The following is a 12,598-nucleotide window of genomic DNA, read 5'->3' as shown; positions in this document are numbered from 1 at the left end:
TCCCAGAAAGAAAAAAAAACTAGGAACCCACAGATGCATACCACCCCCGCACAATGCTGCAGAAAAGAAAAGCCAGCTATAGTTCCTGCTAGGTAAGATCCCCAACTCTTATTAGGAAACGAACTACGATTTTATAAATTACTTCTCAGGCCATTAATGAGCTAGGCTTCCCCAAGTTTGATGAACGATAGCCAAAACGTACCTGATAGCCAAATCGCAACAGTTTCAAAAACTTAAAATTAAGCATAATTGAAAACTGCTCTCAGAGACTAGCAGCCACGTGCTCCCAAAAAATCAATACCAATTCTAAACATGGCCGCCCCAGGAACTAGCAGCCACGTGCGTCCAAAAAATCAATACCAATTCTAAACATGGCCGCCCTAAGAACTAGCAGCCACGTGCGTCCAAAAAATCAATACCAATTCTAAACATGGCCGCTCCAGAAATTCCGGGTATCCAGGGATTTGGCAGTTGCAGAAATAGGAGAACCCCCCGCACAAAGCTGGGCCCCTCTCATTTACCGAGACCCTTTCCCCTCTGGGTTCTTCATCGTGAAGGCCGTGCTTTCTCCTTTCTCCCATGTCGGAGTATAGCGTGCTGCCATCTCACAGCCACCTGGATTACTAATACTTTCTCGTTTCGACCAGTGTTATTTTTGTTCCTTCCACCGGCGTACTAAAACCTACTTTTGACAGATCTTGCGAACTTGTTTACAGTTCGCGGGCTTCGGTGCATTACTGTTTGGTTTTCTGATAAATTCGAGAGGACTTTTCCTTGGATTCCCTCAACTACAGCGGCCGAGGTAAGAGTCAGTTTTGTCACTTCTGCTCAGTCTGATTGTGAAACCTTTAAGATGAATCCCAATGCCTTTTTTAGTGAGGTGGAATATAAATTTATCATCGACAAATTCAATTACATCACTAATTTTTTTAAGCTCAATACGGAAAATAGGTTTTTATTTTCAAGCTCATATCAGCATATAAAATCTGAACTCAAGTTTGATATTTTATGAACGATATCATTTCCTTTTTTATTCGTTTGTTCCTTAAGATATAAAAGAATACAGCCTTAATTTTTCTATTGATTGGTGACTTTTTATATTAATTATTATCTTTTTGCTTTAGTCTTTTCCAATTTCAATTCATGATAATGTTTATAACTGTTTTCTGAGAGCTACGATAGACCTCTTCAAATTCAGGAAATAATTTTAATTTCAATTTAAGCCCTTTCTGGAGGACCTCCCCCTCCCCCCCCCCAAAAAAAAGAATAACCTAACCTTATCTTTAAAGTATTTGAATAAAATTATACTATAATATGTACTAAACTGTGGTCAATAAAATTTACTCTCAAAGGATATAACATGCTTAATTTCAAGCGGTTGAAATTCTATCTTTCCTTTGCTAAAACATAACATTTATTAACTTTCATTACATTAAAAAAATAGAATGGTATTCTACTAATTAAAGTGCTTAAAAATTAATGGCTACGTACTTTAAAAGGCTGAAGAAATTAAATTGTTACATTGAATTGATTTCACGGGTTTAATCTTTTTTTTCACTGAATCAATCGAAAGGCTTTAAATATATATCTTAGTTACCAACACATATAATGAGACTCCTTTAAAAGTATTTTTCATACAATGAACAACTACATAAAGTTTTTCATACTATGCATAACATTCAAAATCCAATGGGTGGTTAATTCGTGTCCAAACTCTGAGTAGCGAGTACTATTAATCTTTGTACCCGTGCTTTATACTGGCATCGAACTATCGCTTCCGAGTCATAAGCTAAATTAAATCATTCAAAGGAGCTATAATTTGTTGCAAAATATAAGATTAATCCACAACATCAAGGTTTCGGTGGATTCTTAATTAAATCAGTACAACGACACGTTCTCTAAAGGGAAGGTGTCTTCTAATTAGATAATAATGATAATTAAAAAACAGTTAAGAGATTAATTGCAAAATTGAAAAAGACCGATCACATCTTTTGTCACTCAAAAAGATAATAAAATGTATATTATTTCAATTACACCAAAAATGCTTTAATTGCAATGAGCATTATCTACTTATAGTAGTAGCCACTCATGAACATCATTTCAGAATGTCTGTTCTTTAAAACGTCTGCACAAAAATAAGAGTCTGTAATAATTAAGCAAAAATGATTTTTCTATGAAGCGCTGTATCTTTTCATCATTTTCTTTTAGTTTGGATTAAAACTCAACGGAGAAGGAAATAATAGCATCACCTACTTCTGTAGATTTCATTTTTCACTTGCTGACTTCTTTCATTTCCGACATTGCTTGAAACAAGTAATCACTAAAATCGGGGGAAAAAATTATTTACACTGGGCCAGTTATAAAACGGTCAATAGGCAGTGCATGCTCAGAAAGGGACTGATTTATGTTTGCCACAATTTCAAAAGATAGATTCATTCAGATAGGTATTCCATGCTTGGCTATAAATTGCCGTTTTATCATACCTGAATTTTTCTTTTTCACTGTATCTCCTATTAAAATGATGGATATTTACACAAAAAAAAAAGCATGATAAAGAAAGGTCATCATGCCAAATCTGGAAAACTATGAAAAAAAAATGTCAAATAAAATGAAAAAAAAAAAAAAAAAACTAGCATCAGAAAGAACAAAGAGTAAAAAAATGTCTACGATAAGTGATAAACTTTTTCCATGCAAAAAACAAATAAATAAATAAAAATACATGCCAAATTCTACAAACACATGCGCAGTGAAAGAAAAATACAATACTTTTTATGCTTGCGCTACCTCCTGGTCGTCTTATAATTGGCCGAGTGTAAAGTCGGCATTAAGGAAGAACATGTAAAATGTTCAAATAAGATCCTCCGAAACGTACAATCATGTTCTTAAAATAAAAGATTTGTAAATACGTTCAAAATAGTCAAGGTTGGGAAAAATAAGAGTTGGTAGCATAATATTGTCTTTATTTTCTAATGTCTTTGAATCTTTTATTGAGAGTTTGAACCCAGCCTGAAGCACATAATTTTTTGATTTTTTTTAATCCACTGACCTTATTTCTGATTACAAATTTCAAAATTTTGAAGCAAGTATTGATCATTGGTCTGAGAAATGAGTGCGCAAGAAATTCTCTCACTTTCTAAATGAAGTTAACCTGTAGTATTTTAGCCTCCTCCGATACATGCCTTTCAGAGTAAATTTCCTGGATGAAAATATGGCAAGGAGCTTGCTCAGACGTTTTCAAACAATTTCCATCAGTACAGTATCAGTTAAGAAGTAGATTTACATACCTCATCACTTTTTTCGATTTTAGCGTATATTCCTATTTGAATAGAAACTACAAATTATTATTCTAACCCAACAAGATGCAGTTTACAATGATTTGATTCCCATGGGCCGTGAAAGCTCAGCATAGCGGGAAATCTGTTCATGAGCTATCGTTATTTTTATCCAACTATAATCAAAGATGATTAAAAAACCCAGAACCTTAATTCAAAAACAACTTTAAAACACCGAATCCCATCAAGGCCATGCCTAAGTGTCAAACGTCAATATGTTAAAAGACCGTAAGTTTTTTTTTTTTTTTTAATTTTTCATTTTTGAAAAGTAAATTTATTTGATATCATCAAATGTTTTTGCATTCTTTTAAGTTTGAACATTATTTTTTTAAAAACATCCAGGTATTATGAAGAAAGTAAAAGAACGCCGTGGGTAAGGTTTTTTTTTAATATCTGGCGCATTGAAAATTTCGATTATTGTTGGCACAAAACAGGAAAGCAGCATGAAAGTCCTTTATTCTACACTAGCTTGAAAAATAAGATTTTTTGTAATTTATCAGATGGCGGGAATTTACCTTTGTGGAGTGAAAATAGAAGTTCTTTCTTGCTGCAGATCATTCCACACTTTATCTGGCAAAACTGTTAAATTGTAGATAAATATTTCTCTGAAAAAAATGAGGGCCCATGTCTCAAATTTCTTCCTCATCTGACTCTTAGTACATAAAATTAAAATGCTTATTGTAGCAATGTAAATATGTTAAAAAGCAAACTATGAAATGTCAATAGTCATACCAATGAAAAACCTGTGAACAATGTGTCTGAAATATGCCACAAAATTCCATTAGCATTAAAGAAATATTTGTTTAAATATGCTAATGAGGTATGTTTATAATAATTCACTGGCTTTTCCTAATGCTTGCTGTCTTACTTACCGAGCAAGAAATAGCTTTCCCACTTTGGAAGGCTCTAGAATGCATTACATTAGTCCAAATGATATAAAATTTGAGCTACGGATTATTCAAATGATGCGCTTAATATTTATTAAACAAAAAATTTAACATGAAAATGCCAATAAGTGGCAATGTTAATACACCTTAAAATATTTAATATACTTTATAAATGTTAAATAATACAAAAAAATGTAGCATTAAAACTACTCAATATGTCCTCTATGTTCAACCATGTGCTCTACTCACAGAACTAAATTTGCGTTATCTGACTGGAATAAGTCTGTTAGAATTTCAAGAGCATGGTGCTAAATTTTGTCCATTAGATCTAGCACAGATGCTGGTCTTTCCCAGACTAGCATCTTTTGGTCCACCATGGTCTTTTAGGAAACTTCACAACCAGAAGTCGCATGGGGTGAAATCCAGCAAACAAGGAAGCCATGTAATTGGAAAATGATGACTAAGCACTCGTGAATCTGTCAAATGCTGTCATAGCAATGGTTTCACGTGATGATGCGAAGAAGTGTATTATCTTACATAAAAATTATGCAATAATAATATTACATTCTTTTATTTTCTTTGTCTTGGTTTTTATATTTAAAAATTGTAGTTATTACATGGCCACATCTGTACTTACAGCATTTGTCTTACTTTTAATAGATGAATCAGGAATTATAATGAATAACTATATTTTAAACATTATGAATTGATACTAACTTTTTTCGTTAAATCTTGTTTTGTTTATATAATATGCAGTAATATTTTTCCTAGTCCCATCACAGTTTTTTGCTTAAATTTTTTCAATTTTTTTCCTATTTGCTGCTACCTTTATGTTTTACCAAACTTTTCAGTGATACAATAACGAGAAAATCTATTAAAGCTTTGGAATTAAATAAAAGCTTCAAAATGAATTCTTTTAAAATAAAAATGTAAAAATACTCCATTCTTAATAAGTAAACTAATAGGGATTTTTCTTACATTTTTCAATATTGTATATTTTATCAGGTTCATGAGATTGAAGTTTTTCATGGATTATTCTTAGTTTTGGCATTTGCTAGAATATTACCAAACTTTTCTTTTGAATTTAGTTTCTAGAGTATTTTTCATTAGTTTTTTGCATCTGAATTTATTTGATTTGTGATATCATAAACTGAATTTTAATTTTTCAGAGTCATATCTTTAAATCAGAAATACTTCATTCTGACATTCTTCCATTTTTTTCTTTTTATTTCTCATAGCAAAATATTTAATTTCTGCCACAATTACAGAATGAAAATGGCAGTAGTAAGAGTAATTGAAGTGTTCAGAGTGCCAGTTGAAGGCAAGCTTTAAAAATTGCATAATTTGACTTTTGCTGTTTTAGAGTTCTTGTATTTCATACTTTACCAGTAGCATATTTTATCTGTTGATCTATGAAAGTATTGGATTATTTGGGCTATTATTGGATTTTATAATTTCAAATTAAATGGTTTTCTGCATTTATGTGTTGTGGCTCCATATTACTACAAGTATATCAAACTGAATTCATCCATGTCATATTATGTCACAATTTGTATAAATTCTGGCATTTTATAAAATTAAAATGCCTTGTAAATATTTTACTTTAGCTGAATTCATAGTGTCCAATAAATTTTTAAAAATGCTTTTTATGTTATTTGTTGCTTATGTTATTGCTTTATGTTAAATGTTGCTAATGCTTTTTATAAATATATCATCTTTAATAGTTGCTTTGTTAATAGTTTTTAATAAACACTGAAAATGTCAATATACTCAATAAGTTTCTCTTTTCAGGGAAGCCTATTGTCTTGAAAAGAAACTTAAGAATTAGAAGATATAGACTGATATTTACAAAAGGTAAATTGATTTTTCATTTGGCGTACTTGCAATTAAAGGGAATGAGCCTTCATATAAGTTAAAACTTATATGAAGCAATTTCTTTTCTTATATGAAGCATTTTCTTCTTCTAAAATTTAGACTGTCTCCCAATGAAATAACAGGGGCAATTCATTATTTTGCAATTGTATAATCTACATATGCATTTAAATTATAATTGGTAGATGTGGAATGTATCTAATTTTTTTTTATGTAAATTGTTCAGTTTTATGGAAAAGAAATTTATATTTTATTCTAAAAGGAATAAGCATAATTTATAGGATGGTTAATTTCAAATTCATTGCTTCTTGTTCGCATTGGCTCTCATGAATGTCAGTTTCTCTTATTTCCCAAATGCTAGCAGTTTATATTTTAACATAAATGAATTTACCCATGCAGAAGTTCAGATTATAAACTATGTTTCGAAGTTGCAAGTTCTTTAAATTGGAAGTATGTTTTAAACTTATTCACTTAATGATGTACAAAATTACTGACTTTGGCTTGTTTTATTTGTTCAATCATAGGTATAAAGGCAGCAGGCTTCTAACGAAGATGGTTGCCAAAAAATATTTTGATATTGGAGATTTAGTTTGGGCAAAGATGAAATCTTTTCCTTTCTGGCCAGCCAAGATAGTAAAACCTCCTGCAGATACAAAATCTTCTGCTCTTAAAAAGGCACGGCATTATGTATTCTTTTTTGGAAGTGAAAATTATGCCTGGATACTGGATCAAAATATTGTGCAGCATTCTGAAGAAATGTTACAGGCTGCTTCCAGTAAAAAAAATTCAAATAGTTTAAAATTAGCAATAAAACAAATCACCGAAGAAGCTCCCCAAAAGGCTAAATTGCTAGTCAAAGAAAAGGAATCTCCTGAAGTATCGACAAGTGGTACTAAAAGGAAAACTGCTAAAGTACAAAGAATGAAACAGAAAACTGAAAGGCCGAGAGTTCGAAAGAAGGTTGTACTCAAAAGATGTATTATGGATGAAAATGCAAATAAACGAATTTCTACTGTTACCGAGAATGATTACATTGAACCTCAGCTAGGTCCTATAATTCATTTGCATGAACCCAATGAAGCTGCAAGAGCAAAAAATGTCAGACCATCAAATAAGAAGATAGGATTTATTGGTCTCGGAATGATGGGTCAGAGGCTTGTTAAAAACCTGCTCACTACAAATCACAAAGTCACAGTTTGGAACCGCAGTTTGGAAAAGTGCATAGATTTTGCTCAAGCTGGAGTTGTGCTTGCTGAGTCACCGTGTGATATGGTTAGAATATGTGACATAATTTTCTGCTGTGTTTCTGATTCTAAGGCCTCAAAAAATGTGGTTTTTGGAAAGCATGGCATTCTGTCAGGTCTTGAAAGGTCACCACATGGATCAAAAGGTTATGTTGAAATGACTACTATGGATCCAACTACATCAACAGAAATTGCAGAAGCTATCACCCATAAAGGTGGAAGATATCTTGAAGCTACAATCAATGGAACATTGGAAAAGGCTGAAGATAGAGCTATGTTAATTTTGAGTGTAGGTGATCGGAAACTTTTTTCTAATTGTGAGAGTTGCTTTTTTGCCTTTTCACACAATGTGTATCATCTTAGCTGTGACGTCGGAAGTGGGTCTAAAATGAAGCTGATATTAAGTATGTTAATTGGTATATTACAGGCCGCCTTCGCAGAAGCCATGGCTCTTGTTAAGCGTTGCAATCTTAATCAGGTGAACTTCATGGAAATCCTAGAACATGGACATTTATATTCACGTTTTATTGAAGAAAAAGGACGGGTTCTGCTGTCAGGTTCCTTTCCAACTGATAATTCTCTTGAGCATCTGCAAAAAGATTTGGAATTGGCTCTTTCACTGGGTACTGACTATAAACAGCCAATGTTAGTCACGACAGCAGCAAATGAAGTCTTCAAATGTGCTAACTCTCTCCTTTATTCTGATGTATATGCTTTTTATTCCAATTCATCGTAAAATTTTATAAAAGATTTCATAATCCATTAAAGCTATCATTCATACAATTTTATTTTCTATTTAGTTTTTTTTTTTTTTTTTTAATGTTTATTCTTATACTTTTATATTATCATTTTATCATCATTGCTGGTTTTATATTCTGAAACCTGAGCAGCTTAATTATTAAATATATTGAATAATAATAATAAAGCACCTTATTTATTACAATTTAATTTTTATTGCATTTTGATTGAGAATTTATTAAATGGTTTCCAAAATTTGTCCACATGTTTTTCTGAGCTTAGGAAAATATTTTTAATTCTCAAATAATAAATTATTTTTTGCATATAAATGTCCCTCCTCCCCTCTATTCATGCAAGTAAAGAAAGAATAAAATTGCAGTACAAAATTTGCTTATATTGTTCATAAACTATTGCTATTAATGAATTATGGACGTTTTTGTTTGTGTATTTTCCTTATGAAATGCAAGAATTTTGATGCTGCATGCAGTTTGAGAGCTATATAGTTGCAAAACCAATATGTAAAGACTTAAAAGATTTTCTAGACTTGTCAGAATTGTAATTGAATTTGATAATGTATTCATTTAGATTGTCTGTGATTCTAATGGCTATTTAATATCTGCTGTTACTATGATTGATCTTTCTATTCAAAATTTACGAAAGACTAAATATCTGCAATCATCTTGCAGTATAGTTTCTGATTAAAATATAATATCTGAAATTGTATATTGAAGGCTTAGTATATTGGCTCATATAAGATATTTGATTGGCCTTTTTGTCCTGTTTTAATGTTATCTAGCTTATTTGAGATTCGGTCATCAACACTTGAGTCATGATGAATGGGCTGGTAATCTCTTTACAGGCAATTCGAGATGCATCTAATGAAGTGAGTTTTTGATTGAAGAGAAACTGAAAACATAGGATCAATGCAAGTAAATTTCTTTACTGAAAATCTCATAAGTTATAAATTCCCATTCATCGATGTTATGATTTTTTTTTTTTTTTGGTAGGAAATGTTTGTAGTATTAAACATGAATTTTTTGAGAAGCAGTTGGACCAAACTTATTTGTTTACAGTAATGCTTTTTTGTGCACGTCAGAATTTGTAGACATTTAAGGTATTTATCAAATGGATTAAACCCACATAAAAAATGTCCCAAAATACTTTAGTTGACAATTGCTATCAGGCTCTCAATAGTGCAGAAGGAAGGAAAATTGTTCATTGAAAAACTCATGAACACTCATTGAAAAGTATGCTTGTTTATTGCTGCTGTAGATAATTGACATTTATTTTTGTTTGCATTTCTTTTTATGCTAATGCTGCATTTTAAAATATCTTGTGGTTATCTTAAATGTTTGTCTATTAAGTTAATTCATTTCTCAGATGAATTTTTTTAAACCCAAAGTAATGTTTGGACTCTTATTTTTGGTTCATTTGTATTTTAATGCATTATTGATCTCATGTAGATTGTTAGTTTTGTCACTTATGCATATTAATGTATTTACAGGAATAAAAAGGTATATATGAGATAATATTTTGAAAAAAATAGAAATTAGATGCATGTTTTTTTTTTTTTTTTTTTTTTTTTTGCAGGTTTTCCTGCATATATATATGTTAGTTAAATTTTAAATTTCTGAAAATCGTGATGCCAAACTGATATCTTGTAATCAGCTGACTTTACAAATTTGATAAAACATGTTAAGTTGTGAAGCTTTGTGTACTCTTCCTTTCTGTGCAAGAAAAACTTTTCTTATCAATACCATAAAAAGTACCTCTTTTTTTTTTCAAAGAATACAACATCCACCTGTACATTTTTACCATTAGAATAGTAAAGTAATTGATTCTCACTATGTAAAAATTGTTTTATTTGCAGCCGATATCTATTTGAGGTATCTATAAACATTTATTTTTAATGACTGAAATAATGCTTAATATTCCAAAATATTTTTTGATAATATTATGCAAATTTAATTTTTTATACGCATTTATCTGTGAAAGGTTTTATTAATTTTTTTAACTATTAATATCTAATTTGATACAATGTTAAATGATTTTCCAGCCATGAAGAAAATTAATCAAATTCATAATATACAACAAGCAATGGAATCAAAGGTGCTGTAATGTGACATCTCCTTATAGCATATCTCTTAAGCATTTTTGATATGAAACTATGCACTTAACTATTGTTAAATGATTCATAATTACCAATCATCTGTAGAAGAATAGATTTTTTAAATAATAATTTTGTTCATAGAAACTTGGGAATTGAAAATGCAATATTTCATTTTTTTTATTGTTAAATTGTATTCATTCTGACTTTTCTGTTAATATAACTAATAATCGGACATAATTACTTTGTTGGGGACACTTGTGTTAATGTTCTTGAAGGGCATCAAAGCAAATCTACTTGCTTGGCACTATGCTTTGAAATTATTTTATTTTTCTTCCTTCAAATCATAACTGTACTTATTAAGGTTGTACAAATTTTTATATTCTAAATATTAGAATATAATAAAAAATGAATGGCAAACATAAAAACTGTGATATTAAATATTAACATTGATAAATTTTATTCACTTGTTTTATGTTTGTCTTCTGTCTACTTGAAAGAACACACTTTTATCTTGCCTCTCATTGATCTGTTTTTTTTTTTTTTTTTTTTTTTTTTTTTTTTATTATTTAGAGGCATGAATTAAATAATTTGGAACAATCAGCAATTACTTTTCAGTTTCTGAAATGAAATGATGGGGTTTTTTTTTTCAAGGCCATGGAAAATCATAAAATTTAGTGATGTAACATGCATGCTCAGTGCCTCATGTTGTTTATAAACTATTTATAATCATAAAAAAAAAAATTTTTAATGTCCATGTTTTTTCTTTTGAAAATTCTTACGTTAATTTGGATGTATCAGTATTAATTAAACATTCTCTGTTTATTAGCACTTCGACAATATTTAATTTGCCTTCTGAAAGTGCAATTTTTTAATGGTTTCTTCTCTTTTCAAGACAGCATTAATCTATCTTTGTAGTATTAAAGACATATAATTAAGTCCAGAATATTTTTTGATAGGATATTCAATGCATAAATATCATGTCAATCATATAAAATATGTGCCAATCAATAAAAATAAAATGAAAGAATATTTTATTTTTTAGTAAAAGCATGCCTGGATAAACATGCCTTTATTTGCATGTTTATCCATTTTCGGCCATTTACTTTAAATGCAGCAAATGTTAAAATGCTTATAGATAAGTAAATACAAATTATTAAATGTTTAATTTTTTTAACATTTTTCATTATTAGCTTAATTTTTGAAAACTAAGAGCTCAAGTATTGTTTAGATTTAATGTTTTTATATATATTAATGTTAAAATCTTTGTAACCAAAAAGTCCATCTGATGAAATATTTACTGAGAAATATTATTCATTAGCAAAATATTTAAAAAATATATATATAACCTTTGTTATATTTGTCATTAAATTAAAATAAGAATAAAAGAATACATTTGACATTAAAAGAACATGTTTAATCATTTTTTTGGAAATTTACTTTAAATGCTACCAAGGATAAAATGTTTTCGAAGTAAAATACAAATTATTAAGTATTTAATTTTTAAAGATATTTCTCAATTAGTTTTATTTTTAGAAATATAAAGGGCTAAAAAAACAAAAATCCATCTGTGTATGTAATAATTAATTCAAAATATATTTTCATCAAATATTGTATGTTAATGGAAATATGAAAATTTTAACTGATTTTTGTACTTTTTATTTTAAAATTATGTTGAAGATTTCATATCGTCATTTTAAATAACATTCTTAAAAAATGTATATGCTGAATATTTAATTTTTGTAGATGATATATATATAAAATTTAGTGAAGTATTGTTTCAGTTTAAATACTTTTATACATTAGTATTAAAATCTTTAAATAAATTAGAATATCAATTTAAAAATATTTTTTGACAGAGTTGCTGCATTTTGTTTGATTAAACTATGAGTACAGTGTCAGACTTTTATAAAATATATACATTTTTCTTTCTGGGGCAAAGTAAGTTTATTAATTGTGAAAAAGCTGTCTGATGAAATGCTTACTTTCAAATATTATTCAACAGTATTTTTTTTTAATATAACCTTTGTGATGGACAGAATTATGACCATTTCCCTCTGTACAAGATTTTTAAAAAAAAAGTTTAAAATTGCCGTTTTTTAATGAAAGCAAATAAAAAAAATCTATGTTTGTATTTCAAATTTATGCATTTTGCGAACTTTCAACGATATATCTTCAGAAATAATTTGTAACTTCAGCACACAAGAATTTCACACGTTTATATAATCTAGTTCTGTATTTTATATTTCACAAAATATCTTAATTTAGCAGTCAGGGTTCGTAGTGTCATTAAAACCTTAGGGAGTTGGGGATTTTTTTTTTTTTTTTTTTTTTTTGAGAATTTATTTATTATGAACTTTCATAAGTGAATACACTGAATGATTCACGGCTTCCAAACATAAAAGTATAGCAAAATGT

The 12,598-nt window shown here is 29.3% G+C and overlaps 1 protein-coding gene across 3 annotated transcripts; it reads left to right on the top strand.

Moving 5' to 3' along the window:
* Positions 1–550: 550 nt before the first annotated feature.
* On the top strand, positions 551–8,118 carry LOC129959484 (cytokine-like nuclear factor N-PAC). 3 transcript variants are annotated; one of them, XM_056072337.1, is made up of 3 exons: positions 551–802; positions 6,011–6,073; positions 6,616–8,118. In XM_056072337.1, exon 3 carries the CDS (start codon positions 6,644–6,646, stop codon positions 8,069–8,071), a length of 1,428 nt encoding a protein of 475 aa, XP_055928312.1. In that variant the 5' UTR covers positions 551–802; positions 6,011–6,073; positions 6,616–6,643; the 3' UTR covers positions 8,072–8,118. The 3 variants fall into 3 exon arrangements, with proteins under 3 accessions (XP_055928312.1, XP_055928311.1, XP_055928313.1); XM_056072336.1 differs by lacking the exon at positions 551–802 and adding an exon at positions 3,184–3,560; XM_056072338.1 differs by lacking the exon at positions 551–802 and adding an exon at positions 4,085–4,152.
* The last annotated feature ends 4,480 nt before the right edge of the window (positions 8,119–12,598 follow it).

The sequence above is a fragment of the Argiope bruennichi genome, chromosome X1 (assembly GCF_947563725.1).
Source record: "Argiope bruennichi chromosome X1, qqArgBrue1.1, whole genome shotgun sequence".
NCBI lineage: Eukaryota > Metazoa > Arthropoda > Arachnida > Araneae > Araneidae > Argiope > Argiope bruennichi.
Note: the sequence above shows the minus strand (reverse complement) of the source record. Positions and strands in the feature narration are given on the sequence as shown.

Coding starts and splice junctions, on each gene's coding strand:
- LOC129959484 (XM_056072337.1), top strand. CDS start 6,644: ATGGTTGCCAAAAAATATTTTGATATTGGAGATTTAGTTTGGGCAAAG.